This window comes from Martes martes (assembly GCF_963455335.1).
Source record: "Martes martes genome assembly, chromosome: 9".
Taxonomy (NCBI): domain Eukaryota; kingdom Metazoa; phylum Chordata; class Mammalia; order Carnivora; family Mustelidae; genus Martes; species Martes martes.
The window spans coordinates 78,806,312-78,821,159 of record NC_137896.1 but is presented as its reverse complement, the minus strand read 5'-3'; the positions used below and the strand labels follow the sequence as shown (position 1 = coordinate 78,821,159).

The 14,848-nt window shown below is 40.2% G+C and overlaps 1 protein-coding gene across 1 annotated transcript in view; it reads right to left on the bottom strand.

Annotated features, from left to right (window-relative positions):
• PAPOLG (poly(A) polymerase gamma) overlaps positions 1–5,782 on the bottom strand; it is a 28,775-nt gene extending 22,993 nt beyond the window's left edge. Inside the window, exons 1-3 of the mRNA XM_080813203.1 lie at positions 5,536–5,782; positions 2,544–2,705; positions 370–436 (exon numbers count right to left, since the gene is read on the bottom strand). Coding sequence (XP_080669329.1) covers positions 370–436; positions 2,544–2,705; positions 5,536–5,552 — 246 coding nt within the window. The 5' untranslated portion in view covers positions 5,553–5,782. The remainder of the gene's footprint in view (positions 1–369; positions 437–2,543; positions 2,706–5,535) is intronic.
• Between the last annotated feature and the right edge of the window lie 9,066 nt (positions 5,783–14,848).

The window sequence follows — 14,848 nt, the reverse complement described above, 5'->3', positions numbered from 1 at the left end:
TGGAGGGCAGGAGCCCAAATCCATTCAAGCCTATTCCTGCCTTGCACAAGGCAGGCCCAATGTTGCCAGATCTGGTATTTCACAAGATGTCTGAAATCTGGCTTTTAAAGTAAAATCCCTTGATATTTAATTTTTGGTATACCACATGTAATTCAAGCAGGAAATCTATGTAGGATTGTAGCTAGACACTGGGGTAAATTCTCATTTATTTATCTCATTATCATTATTTAGAGACTCAACTGTCTAGACCAATTCATTACCAAGTATACCAAAAAGTCTATTTCAGATTATTCTCAACTCCTGCATCTTATTACTAGGACTAATGATCAGGACATAATGAAACTGAATCCAAGGAGTTTAGAGTCTTACCTTACTCTCACTGACATCAGAAATCCATTCTTTTACTAAATTGTTCAATTTACCAAGAACAACAAGCCTACAATAAAAAATAACATGCTTTAGATCAAAACCAAGAAAACCCAAAAACAGTATTTAAAAAAGTAGTTAAACTATAGGCAGAATCTTTATGTTGGCGCCAGAGTAAAAGCATATTATAAACAGGCTAATGCTGTCACATCTGTCAATACATGGCACATCTCTTTGATGCTGTTAGGTCCCCAAGAGTTCCAAAGAAATGACGATTGTGATAGTATGTGGGTCTTTGAGCTACCCTGAAAATTCAAGAAGTCTAATAAAAAATCAAAATTGCCTTCAATAACTCTGCAGAGGCCAAGTGAATTGTCAACTTTCTTGCCCTTACTATGGAATAAACTCAACTCAATGTGGTGATAAAGGTTAGCATTCTCCCATCTACAGTCATAGATCTTTGGATAATTGAAACAGGTAAATTAAATATTGGCTAATTTTTTAAAAAATATTTTATTTGTTTATTTAAGAGAGAGAAAGAGCATCGATAGAGGGAGGGGTAGAAGGAGAGGGAGAAGCAGACTCCCTGCTGAGCAGGGAGCCTTGATGTAGGATTGGATCCCAGGACCCTGGGATCATGACCTGAGCCGAAGGCAGACGCTTAACGGACTGAGCCACCCAGGCTTCAAATATTGACTAATTTTTAAGAAATAATATTACTTGGGTGCCTGGGTGGCTCAGTGGGTTAAGCCTCTGCCTTCGGCTCAGATCATGATGTCAGGGTCCTGGGATCGAGCCTTGCATTGGGCCTCTCTGCTCAGCAGGGAGCCTGCTTCCCCCCTCTCTCTCTGCTTGCCTCTCTGCCTACTTGTGATCTCTCTGTCAAATGAATAAATAAAATCTTAAAAAAAAAAGAAAAAGAAAAAGAAAAAATATTACTTAAAAACAGCAGTTTGATATTAAACCAAACTTTCAACCAACAGCATATCTAAATCCACATTAAAAAAAAGAAGAGAGAAGAAAAGAAGAGTTTAGACATCTCAAGGATAACATATGAAAAACGGAATTCCTGAGATGTCCAAACTTGCTTCTCTCTCAGCCTTCTCCCAGTAATGGAACTCTATCCTTTGAGGTGCTAAGACCCAAAACCTTGGCATCATTGTTAACCTCTGTTCCTCTGTTCCAGTCATCAAACAACCTTACCTTTAAAATATATCCAGAATTCTACTTCTTACCACCTCCACTAATATCCCCCTTAGTTTAACCCTCCATCCTTTTCTCCCTGAGTTCTTATCATAGCCTCCTAACCAGTCTCCTGACTTGTGCCCTTGATCCCTCTTCAGGCTATTCTCAATAGCCTTTAACGCAGACAGAGTGACTGCGTTAAAACTTGAGTAAATCATGTCAACCTTCTGCTCAAAACCCTAATGGCTTCTGATTTCACTCGGACTAAAAGCCAAAACTTTTACAGTGACTTACAAGGTCCTAAGTGACCTAGCTCTCCCTCCAAGCAACTTCCCACCTCAAGTTCTTTGAGCCCACATTCACCTGTTTACTTACTTTGCTCTGGATACCCAGCTTACCTTACTATGTAATTCCTTACATATAGCAGATACACTCCCGCCTCTAATTTTCTGCTAGAGTGCTCTTCCCTCAGTTATATATATAGTTCCCTCTCTCACTTTGAAATTTTCCCTTAAATGTCAATAAGGCTGGGCGCCTGGTTGGCTCAGTGGGTTAAAGTCTCTGCCTTCGGCTCAGGTCATGATCCCAGGGTCCTGGGATCGAGCCCCACATCGGGTTCTCTGCTCAACGGGGAGCCTGCTTCCCCCTCTCTCTCTGCCTGCCTCTCTGCCTACTTGTGATCTCTGTCAAATAAATAAATAAAATCTTTAAAAAAAAAAGTCAATAAGGCCTCCCAGATAACCTCCACTTCCAACTTCATTTTTCTCAGCAGCATATATCATCCGTAACATTCTGTTTATTTTATTTATCTGGCTTATTGTCAGTCTCTTCCCCTAACCTCCACCTAAAATATAAGCCCTAAGTGGGCCAAAATTTCTCTTCATTTTGTCATTTTTTGCATCCCTAGGCAGGGGCATGGAGGTACTTTACATTTGCAGAATTAATGATTAAATAACGTACTATAAAATATTTCGCATTTTTAAATGACATACCTGTGGTTCAATTCTTCCTCATCTTCAAACACTCCAAATGGTTTCATAGCATCAATTAATTTCTGTGTGTAAATATGATCAATTTCTTTAGGACATGCCAAACTAATTGGAGAAGTGATTCCATAATGCTTTTGTTGACGCTGGCTGTCCAGCATGGTGTTTCTGTTCAAGAAAAATGAAACAGCAGAAAAAAAATTTAAAGTATCATATCATACTGATATAGTTAATCTCTCAATACACTCATTAATTTAGCTACCTTAAAAGTTTACTTGGTATTCACAGTTGCAGCAGGCGCTTTTTTTTTTAGGGGAAAAAAGGGTATTTTGTGTTTATTTTGATGAAGGGCTATTCATACTGCCTCCAGCTTTCATGGTTAGGATGTCTTTTCAAGCCAAAAGCAGCATGTGTTGGCATCAGGACAACTGTGCCAGCATCACTTAGCTCAAATGCAAAAAGCCTGAATGGGAGCTGGGCCAGGGCCACCTCCACTACACCCTGTGGACTTAAGTCAAGTACCATCTATATTCAATCTTTGAAAAGCAGTCAGCCACTTGAAAGAAAGCTCTGAGTAAGAACAATGTACTTTCCCCCTCAGGAAAGAAACAAAAACATCCCATTAGAAGGTCCTTGTGAAATATCCTGGCTTTTAAAAAGAAATCACGACTCTATTTGTCCTTGAGAAACTTATATTAACATCCTTTGCTCAAATCAGAATTTATAGTCCTAACATTTTGTGACTCTAGTTAATTGTCCTCTTTATTTAGACTGGTACTCAGACCATTGTCACACTAAATAACTACGAAATTCTTTACACTTTTATCGGCACAATACAAGCCAACCTTCAAAAGATTCTAGCTATCAGGAAATTATAGTCTCGAATAAACTACGCTCGATTTCAATAATTTCAAAATAAATTTTGGGACCAACATGGGTTGGTAAAACTTTTTATTTTGCTAAGAAAATAAAGTAAAAATAAACATACACAATAACCAACTAACCCTACCATCTATCTTCACCATTCGATGTTGAGGACCATTAACAACGGTAAGAATGTAATCTCAAAATATAAAAGAAGTCTTTTAGATGAATAAATCAGCTCTGTAAACAATAACAAACAAAAATACAGTAGTGATTGTTTTTTAATTTTTAACTGGTCAAAAATCTTATTGCTACAAAGTTCTTAGGCATGCTCTTTAGCTAAAGATTTCATTAGGTAAGGAGGGAGAATCAAATGGAAGATAAAATAACCTATATATCCTCTGAAAGGATTCAAAGAAACAAAAGGGAAACACCAATACTAGCGACTTCAATTTCTTTCTGGTATTAATATTCCTGTGGAACAAACAAAATTTCAATTAGCTATTTCAAGTAACTTCTTTTTAAAGATTTAGCTTTTTGCCTTTAAGAGAGCTATTTTAGTATTGTCTGTGTGTATTTAAATATGTATGGTAAATGCTTGGGACAGACTGATTATAAGTGCCATTTTACAGGTAAGCACCCAAGATCCAAGAGATAGGAAGAGCCAGAATCTGAACTCCAAAACACAAGATCTTTCCACCACTCCATTCTCCCTTCAACAAATACGTCTGTTCTGCTACTATGATCTTGGGTCCCCCTTTCTTATCTATATGATGAAAAAATTGGCTATCAAGCTTCCTACCCTACCAGTACTAGATAGCACATAAATTCCAAATCTATGGTTCTGAACCTCCCACATCTGGAGGGGGATAGAAGGGAAAACCAACCAAAAGAATCCCACATTCCCTTCAACTCATCAATTTCACTTATAAGTAAACACCCTAGAGAAATTCTAGTACAAGTGTACAAGGAAACATGTACAAGATTGTTCACTGCCACACTAACAGTAAACATTCAGAAACAACTTCAAATAGTCACTAACAGAAAAGGGACTAAGCTAAGGTGTATCCCCTACAATGGAACACAATACAGTCGTTAAGATGAATTAATGAAAGTTGAAAATATTAACACGGACAAAGTTCAAAGACACTATGTTGCACTATAGAAGTTGCAAAATGACAAGTATGATACCAGCTATAAAAAGCTTAAAAACAAGTAAAACAATGCCGTTATTATGGACACTTACATATGTTGTAATAGCATTTTTTAAAAAGCAGTAATAACCATCAAGTTCAAGACTATGTGGAACTCTGGGAAGAGAGGTGAATGGAATAGGAGGAGGTAAGAGAATCCTTAAGACGTATCTGTAATGCTTGATTTCTTTTAAATAAAGATATGTATGTACACACACCCCCCACACACATAAAGAATTCCATGCTTTGGGAGAGATGGATGGTAGCTACACAAATGATGCTTATGTTATTCTCTGCACTTTTCTGTTTAAATTAAATTATTTCCTAATAAACCAAAATACTAGGAGCTACAACAAAATCCTGCCAAACACGGAAACCGTTTCTGACTTATCAAAGTGTGAGCAGGAGGTATAGACCGGTAGATACACGGTGGGTCGGTGGGGGAAGCTTGGGAGGGCGAAAAGATCCCAGTTTTTTATTAAAAAGAAACGCATGGGCTGGGATAGGTCATTCACTCCTGAAGACCAGGAGACAGCCGGTCGGGAGGGAGGAGGGGGAGGTAGGGGGATGGTATTTGCGCCAATGCAGACAGGAGCAGAGACAGGCTCAGACAGTGCTGGGGGCAGGAGAGTGACCGACAATTTCTCCCCACGGACACCCGCGTCTCTCCCGCCGCTCCCCTGTCTGGGGGCGTCATCTGAGGCGGGACAGGAGAAGGCAGATGGGGACTCCAGGAGTCCCTAAGTCTGTGCAAGGGTGGCCAGGTGAGCCGCCGGGTGTAGGGGAGGTGCCCTTGCCAACCGGCCAGAAGCGGGGAAGGAGACCACTCGGGCGAGCTCCGGGCAGAGCGCGAGGGGAGGGAACGGACACCGGGTCCCAGGCCGACCACCCCAACCCACCCCTCTCCGTTTCGCCCCCAACCGCCGTCCCCCACCACTTACGCAGACATCTCTTTCATCGCTTCCTGCGTCTCCCTCACCGGCGAGTATCTTTCTCTCTGGAGTCAAGTTCTTGCTTTTCCTTCTCCTCTTGTCGACTTTCCCCCGGTCGCTTGTAGCTCGCTTGCTCGCTCACTTTTTCACTTACTACGGCCGAGGCATCCAACCGAGTAGTGAAAACACCACAAAACCGGCTCTATTTATGACAATACAGCGCGGCCGACGCCAATATGGCGCCGCTTCCCAGCCTGCCCCTCGCCCGCTGCGGCCCCGCCCCTGGCGGCCTGGACCCGCCCTCGACCCCGCCCCCTCCTCCTTTGGGTCCCGGGAGGCTTCGGTGGCCCCGCCCACAGGGGGCGCGAGCTCTGGCTGCAAACGCCGGTGGAAAGGAGCGTTTCGTCCCCTCCTTTGTCCGTGGGACTGTCAATCCAAGCAAACCGCTTGGAATGTGATTAGGAACATATTTTCCTTGTTTCACTAATGAAAGACTATGTTTTTAAAAAGATCACAACCTTGCCTAGCAAATACTAGTTTAAACTCTTCTGTTATCTTTCACCTTTAATTAGTCATAATCATACGTAATCAATCCACTCATGGAGATTTTGTCGTGATAGGGTCACACCAAGGAACGTGTGACTTTACAATTATCCCAGGGAAAACCAAGCTTGTAAATGGGAGGCTAATCTGGTCACTTCATCTCTACCTCCCCCTGATCTATGACATTCTGGCAGTTGAGGTGGGGGTTGAAAGGACAATCGCTAGCAGTTTGCGATAGGAGGATTAATCCAAGAAATAATTTAATATACCAAATCATTACAAAGAAAAGGATGTCAAGAAGCTGCTTTTTCTCGGAATGTGACTCAGAGCCATAGAGGCGATTACTTATAAAATTATTCATTCATTCATTCAAAAATATTTATTGAAAACCAAGCGTTATTAGGCACCAGTGGTTTAATGGTGCCTAAAACCAGATGTAATCTTTAACCTTATGAAGTTCGGAATTTAGTGAGGAAACAATCAAATATAAATGATATTCTTCTGTTGTAGAACTAAAAATACCTACTGTGTGTCAGGCACTAGAGATACTTAATTCCTGCCCTTCACAGTTCACAGTCTAGTGGAGGAGGACAACATACACAGAGATTATTGAAATACAGATGGGGCCAAGAGACTTGGGGAAGCTTAAAGAGGGCCACCGATTGGAAGCTGAATCTGAAGACTTGATTAGACTCAGGCTAAACACTGCATCACACCAAGAGTCACCTTATGAACCTCTGGTAATCTCATCATTGGTGATAATAAGATTGACCACAGGGTTTGTGTGCCGATAGTCATTTTGGAACTAAATAGTAATCCGTGGGGTGATAACTTTGACACTAGGTGAATATCCAGATGTCCATCCTCCATTCGCCTAATGGTTTCATCACCTGTTGATAATATTGCCTTAATTATTTCCTTAGGGATTGCAAATTGTGAGTTTCCAATTCTGTCTACATTTAAAGGGGGCATTTTTCTGGAAAGAAGAGCTTTTCCTCATTGACTAGGACTATTAGGTTATTCTGCAATATGATTCCTACTGCAAAGGAAAAATAGTCCTTTCCCTTCCAGAGTTAAGAACTTGGTATAATGGCCACCTCCAAAGAAGTTCTTATTTGTTTGCTTGCTTATTTTATTCCTTTTTTGTTGTTGTTAATGGCCACCTTCAAAGAACTTCTTATTTGTTTGCTAGCTTATTTCATTCCTTTTTCTAATATGTTGGCATGTTTCAATCAATTACAGTCATGGTTCTTTTAATGCTAAAATTGTCCCAACTTTGCTCTTTGGGTTCCTCTGTCAAGCTGGTTCCTTGGCTAGTATTTAAAAAAAATGTTTTTAATCAGTATGATAGGTTGGAAAGTGGTATTTCTTTGTGGTTTCACATATCCCTGATCAGTGGTATATCACTAGCCATTTATATTTCTTACTCAGGGAATTCAAATGTTTTGTCCATTTCCCTTTTAGCATAACTGTCTTTACACCAATAATCCAGACTCACCCCTACAAATAAAATATTCTCGTGACTTATTGCTGGTCTCTTTCAGCTGCAATCTCCCTTTGCTTGAGTTTTTCCTTCTGATCATCTCTTGCTCTAGAATGAGCTTAAAATAGCTTATTCAGAAAGGAGGTGCATTTTCCTACTTCTGGCATATTTGAAAACATGTCCTTCAAAGCTTGGTAGATGGTGCTTTATTGTTACCTGGTGAGTCTTAAACACTTGTAAAATTCTTATTTTTGAAGTTTAAAAATTCTGTTCAAATAGGCCTTTGTATGATCGTCTTTTCCCTAAAATGTGTCTCGAACATTATAAACATCAAATTTTTTTTCTGAGTACTTTTTAAAAGAGCAGATTAAGTCCTTTTTTTTTTTTTTTTTACTTTAAGAATTGCTTCTGTTCCATCCATCAGTCAGCTCTTTTGTTTGTTTGTTCAGGTAAACAGAATTGCAACTTGGGAGAATGTTAACATGTTCATGCAAGTAATTCAGGGGAAAAAAATCTTTAAAAATTATTATTTTAGCTTTTTAAACATCTATTGGGCTGCCTGTAGAACAAGTAGGGCATATCTGTCTTCCTCACCAGCTCATCCTCAGAACTTAAGTGTTTAATAAAGATTTGTTGAGGGAATTGATTTCCAGTATTATTTTCCCTTATGTCTTTATTCATCTCATCATCTCTTCATCTTTTTGTCCCAACTGGTAGACAATCTCCACTTTGCCTTCTGCCTCTAAGTTAATATTCTGACGTGTCTGAATGTTATGTAAGTATTCCATTGGAATGCTTTCATCTCTGAACCACCTTTATTAACTCAAAGCATTTCCTTTACCTGGCAGATGGTTGTAGCAGAATACTGTTCACACTGGTCATCAGCAGGTTATGACTAATACCTATTAAAATATGACTTAAAGAGTATGGTACTTAAGGTAGGATCATCCAAAAATGACCTTGGAGACTGAGGCTGGGGATGCCCACATATTGTGCCAGAAAGAACTAGGGTTTACCCTTCTACCAGCAGGAGCGGCTGTGCCCACACTCAGCTTCCCAGGAGGGCTTTTACCCCTTGCAAAAGGGGCTACAACTTCTTAAGGGCTCCTGAGATCCCCAGGTGTTGGGCAGCTAGTCCCTAAGCTCAGTTACTCTAGCTCTGAATTCGGACTAGGCTGCTTTCTCACAAGTTTACTCTAAGAAGATACCATCTTGGGGGACATGCTCTTCCATTGGAACACACATAGCGCCTAGCCATATCATCCCTCTCTCTGGGATGTTTGGAAAACCCTAGACTATGCTACCTTCTCTTTCTGACTCTTGGCTTGTCATTTCCCCCATTAAGGCCTGTTCCTTAACTTAAGCTGAATGACCATGTGGAATTCACCCTAAGCCCTGTCGTGTGGTAGGTAGTGACCACGCAGAGACTCCTACCCATGTTGAACAACAAAAATAAAGTAGGTGGTTGAATTTGCTGTCAATGAATTCATGTCCAGTCCTGTTCAGTTGATTTTGAACAAATAGGATTTGGAAGTTGTCACAAATTGACATGGGTCATGTTACAAAGTGCCTTTTTGATTCCACTCCCCACCCTGCCCTCCAATTCCAGAGATGGAGCCTTCAGGAGGTAATTAGATCACAAGAGTAGAGCCTTCATGATGATATTAGCACGGTTAAAACTGGACAGGAGAGTGCTTGCTTCTGTCTTTGGTCTCTGCAATACAAGGTTACAGTGAGAAGACAGCCATCTGTAAAACCAGGAAAAGGGCTCTTATCAGATACTGAATCTGCCACTACCTTAATCTTGTACTTCCCAGCTTCCAGAATTGTGAGATACAAATATCTGTGTTTTAAGCCTCCCGGTGTATGGTCTTATTACTGCAGACCAAACTGATTAAGACAGATCCCAACCAAATTTTTAATAGTAGGACATCAGATCCTGATAAAGAGGAAAGAAGCTGGCAGTAATGATATTTCAGAAATGTAGAAACATTTTGTTATAGAATTTGGGGGGGGGCGGGCAGAGAAGAATAGGGGAGGTAGTCCTAGTGAAGCTTTATCTCTACCACTGTGTGCAGGTTCTTTGGGAAAAGGACCTACTCTTTAAGGTCTTGTGCTTGGATAGCTAATTGATGCCCTGTTGGGGCCTCAGCCCATCACTGAGGGTGTCTCAGAGGGACGGGCACCCAAGCATTGCCCTTTCTAACAGACCTCTCAAACTACTTTGACTTCAGCCTTCTGTCACAGAGTGACCTCTACTACTGCATGTTAGGGGTGTCAGAGGGCATCTTCTAGCATCTTCTCCTTACAACCATAATTTGTTGCTTGCTTGTAGAAGAAAGATTGCTTTCTGTGGTTCCACTTTATTTTGCTACTAGAGTAAGTCCTCAGTGTTTTTAATGTGAAATATCTATTGCCAGTGCAGATATTTTGTTTGTACAATTTTTAAAGGAGATTTTATTCATTTATTTGACAGAGGGAGAGAGACCACAAACAGGAACAGCAACAGGCAGAGGGTGAGGGAGAAGCAGGATCCCCACAGAGCAGGGAGCCAGATGTGGGGCTCAATCCCAGGACCCCAGGATCATGACCTGGGCAGAAGGCAGACGCTTAACCAACTGTGCCACCCCGGCACCTCTTGTTTGTACAATTTATTTTTTTAAATATGAATTTGATCCAAAGAAAAGACAAGGCAGGTGCATATTCGTTTCTCTGTATCTAGAATAATATGTAAAGTCCTGGATATGCTTTAAGCAATTCAATAGTCCATTGATTAGATGAGTTTGCTCTGGAGAGCAATTCCAATTCCAAGTATCTGGATTTTCATGGTTTATGTTTGTGGGGTGAGGCCCCCTGTGTCTCCAGGTTTTTTCTTGCATTATAAAACCTGTTAGCTTCATTGGAAGAGCCTAAACTCTATGGGTTTAGGAGCGGCAAACCAAGCAAGGTAGCAATCAACGGCTTTCCTGGGATGCGGCTTAACTGCCTGAAGTTAGGGACCTCAGCAACCCCTCCCAGCTGTTTCTCCCCTACATGTTCGGAAAGGCAGGAAAAGTCTTTATGCCAATTTAAAAACTTCTACCCAGAGCTCGGGGGATTAACATATAAACTCAGTGGACAGAGCAGGTAGGTTTCCTGCTTCCCTCCAAATTGAAGGCAGGATTAATTACGGTCCTCACCTGTTCCTGAACCAGGCCGGTAATGGATCCTGGCTGTGCGCTCCCCGAAGCAGCTCTTATCCACAGTTCTCTGCCGACTCCCCGGCTTTGATCAGCCCATTCCCTCTCAGCAGGCTAATACGGTAGCCACAGGACACAAGTGCTTAGTTTACAATCATGTTAATTTTGCTTTTTGTTTGTCTTTAGCAGTTGGAGATTAATGAGTAAAAAGGGTGTTTAAATTTTCAACCAGCCTTCTTTTAATCACTTGGCTGCATTGTTGCTGGCAGTTTTATTACTTTGATTTCCTGAATCGATCAGGTATACAGTCAGGTACAATGCAGGAAAAGACAGTCCTACCAGGAATTGCTGCTGCTCTGGATTCCACGAAAGTCTCTGGTGACAATTCTTTAGGTTCTTTGTCATGATTTGTCATAGCATTTTGTTGCTGAATGCATCCCTCCCATTTTAAATAAATTAGGGATGCTTCCAAAGTATTTTATTTATTTATTTATTTATTTATTTATTACAAAGGATGCTGCTATGCTCATTCTTCGTAGCTACGGAATCAAATTAGCCTTTATCTGATGGGATGGTGAAAATTAATTCAGATTTTGGAGTAAATTCTTTAGACGAGATAGTTGCTACTCTGAGCTCCTAATTCTGTCTTCTGAACTGAGGAACACAGACTCCATTCCACTGCAGCTTTTCTTCAATGTGTGCTTCTGGCATGTACACAAACATGCTGGACCTTGATGATTCTCTCTCAAAGATGCTTCATATCAAAGAAATCCCCCTCAGATCTAATACATTGCAATGCAGTTTCGTATACATAGCGTTACTGAGTATGCCTCATTCCTGGCAGTAAGGGACATGATAGCTTTGCTTTAGCGTAGTGATGATATTTCTTGCTTGCCTTTATTTTTTTAAGATTTTATTTTATTTTTATTTAAATTAATTAATGTATAGTGTATTATTAGTTTCAGAGGTAGAGTTCAGTGGTCTGTCAGTCTTATATAACACCCACTGCTCATCATATCCCATGACCTCCTTAATGTCCATCACCCATTTACCCCAGGCGCCGCTCTCCTCCCCTCCAGCAACCCTCAGCTTGTTTCCTATGATTAAGGGAGATGGTTTGTCTCCCTCTCTGATCTCATCACGTTTTATTTTTCCCTCCCTTTCCCGGTGATCCTCTGTTTTGTTTCTTAATTTCCACACATGAGTGAAAGTGTATGATGATTGTTTTTTTCTAGTTGACTTATTTTGCTTAGCAAATACCCTCTAGTTCCATCCACATTGTTGCAAATGGCAAGATTTCAATTTTTCAATAGCTGAATAGTATTCCATTGCCACATCTTCTTTATCCATTCATCTGTCGATAGACATCCGGGCTCTTTCTGTAGTTTGGCTATTGTGGATATTGCTGCTATAAGTTGAATCACTACATTTGTATTTTGGGGGTAAACATCCAGTGTGCAATTGCTGAGTCATAGGGTAGCTCTATTTTCAACTTTTTGAGGAACCTCCATACTGTTTTCCAGAGTGATTGCACCAGCTTGCATTCCACCAACAGTGTAAGAGATGCATCCTTGCCAACATCTGTCATTTCCTGATTTGTTAATTTTAGCCATTTTGACTGGGTGAGGTGGTATCTCATTGTGGTTCTGAGTTTATTTCCCTGATACTGAGTGATGTTGAGCATTTTCTCATGTATCTCTTTGCCATTTGCATGGCTTCTTTGGAGAAATGTCTGTTCATGGCTTCTACCCATTTCTTGATTTGATTATTTGTTCTTTGGGTGTTGAGTTCGATAAGTTCTTTATAGATTTTGGATACTAGCCCTTTATCAGATAAGACATTTGCAAATATCTTCTCCCATTCTGTCAGCTGTCTTTTAGTTTTGATGACTATTTCCATTGCTGTGCAAAAGCTTTTTATCTTGAAGTCTCCAAAGTTCATTTTTGCCTTTGTTTCCCTTGCCTTTAGAGATGTGTCTAGCAAGAAGTTGTAGCCTATGTTCTCCTCTAGGATTTTGATGGATTCCTGTCTCACACTGAGGTCTTTCATCCATTTTGAGTCTATTTTTGTGTGTGGTGTGAAGAAATGGTCTGGTTTCGTTCTTCTGCATGTGGCTGTCCAATTTCCCCAACACCATTTGTTGAAGAGACTGTCTTTTTTCCATTGGATATTATATTCTTTCCTGGTTTGTCAAAGATTAGTTGACCATAAAGTTGAGGGTCCATTCCTGGGTTCTCTTTTCTGTTCCACTGACCTATGTGTCTGTTTTTGTGCCAGTACCATACTGTCTTGATGATTACAGCTTTATAACAGAATTTGGAATCTGAAATTATTATGCCTCCACCTTTGGTTTTCTTTTTTCAACATTCCTCTGGCTATCTGAGGTCTTCTCTGGTTCCATACAAATTTTAGTATTATTTGTTCCAGCTCTGTGAAAAAAAGTTGATGGTATCTTGATAGCAATTGCTTTGAATGTATAGATTGCTCTAGGCAGAATAGACGTTTTAACAATATTTGTTCTTTCAATCCATGAACATGGAAAGTTTTGCCATTTCTTTATGTCTTCTTCAATTTCTTTTTTTAAAAAAGATTTTATTTATTTGACAGACAGAGATCTTAAGTAGGCAGAGAAGCAGGCAGAGAGAGCGAGAAGAGGAAGCATGCTCCCCACCGAGCAGAGAGCCTGATGTGGAACTTGATCCCAGGACCTTGGAATCATGACCTGAGCCAAAGGCAGAGGCTTTAACCCACTGAGCCACCCAGGCACCCTTCAATTTCTTTCATGAGTGTTTTATAGTTTTCTGAGTATACATCGTTTATCTCTTTGGTTAGGTTTATTCCTCAGCATCTTCTGGGTTTTGGTGCAATTATAAATAGGATCGATTCCTTAATTTCTTTCTTCTGTCTCATTGTTAGTGTATAGAAATGCAACTGATTTCTATGCATTGATTTATATCCTACCACTTTGCTGAATTCCTGTATGAATTCTAGCAATTTTGGGGTAGAGTCTTTTGGATTTTCCACACAGAGTATCATGCCTTCTGCAAAGAATGAGAGTTTGACTTCTTTGCCTATTCGGGTGCCTTTTATTTCTTTTTGTTGTCTGACTGTTGAGGCTAGGACTTCTAGTACTATGTTGAACAACAGTGGCGAGAGTGGACATCCTTGTCATGTTCCTGAGCTTAGGGAAAGAGCTCTCAGACTTTCCCATTGAGGATGATATTTGCTGTGGGCTTTTCATATATGGCTTTTATAATATTGAAGTATGCTCCCTCTATCCTTACACTGTGGAGAATTTTAACCAAGAAAGGGTAGTGTATTTTGTCACATGCTTTCCTGTATTTATTGAGAAGATCATATGGGTCTTATCATCTCTTTCATTAATGTGGGGTATCACATTGATTCATTTGCAGATGTTGAACCACCCTTGCAGCCCAGGAATAAACCCACCTGGTCGTGGTGAAACCCTTTTAATGTACAGCTGGATCCTATTGACTAGTATCTTGGTGAGAATATTTTCATCCATGTTCCTTAGGAATATTGTTCTGTAATTCTCCTTTTTGGTGAAATCTTTGCCAGGTTTTGGGATCAAGGTAATGCTGGCCTCACAGAATGAGTTTGGAAGTTTTCCTCCCATTTCTATTTTTTGAAACAGCTTCAGAAGAATAGATATTAATTCTTCTTTAAATGTTTGGCAGAATTCCCCTGGGAAGCTGTCTGGCCCTAGACTCTTGTTTGTTGGGAGATTTTTGATTACTGCTCCAATTTCCTTGCTGGGTATGGGTCTGTTCAGGTTTTCTATTGCTTCCTATTTCAGTTTTGGTAGTTTAGACATTTCTAGGAATGCATCCATCTTCCAGATTGCCTTATTTGTTGGCATATAGTTGCTCATAATATGTTCTTATAATTGTTTGTATTTCTTTGGTGTTGGTTGTGATCTCTCCTCTATCATTCATGATTTTATTAATTTGGGTCCTTTCTCTTTTCTTTTTGATAAATCTGTTCAGGGGCTTATCAGTCTTATTCTTTCAAAGAGTCAGTTCCTAGTTTCCTTGATCTGTTCCCCTCATTGTTTTTTTGATTTCTATATCATTGATTTCTGCTTTAATCTTTATTA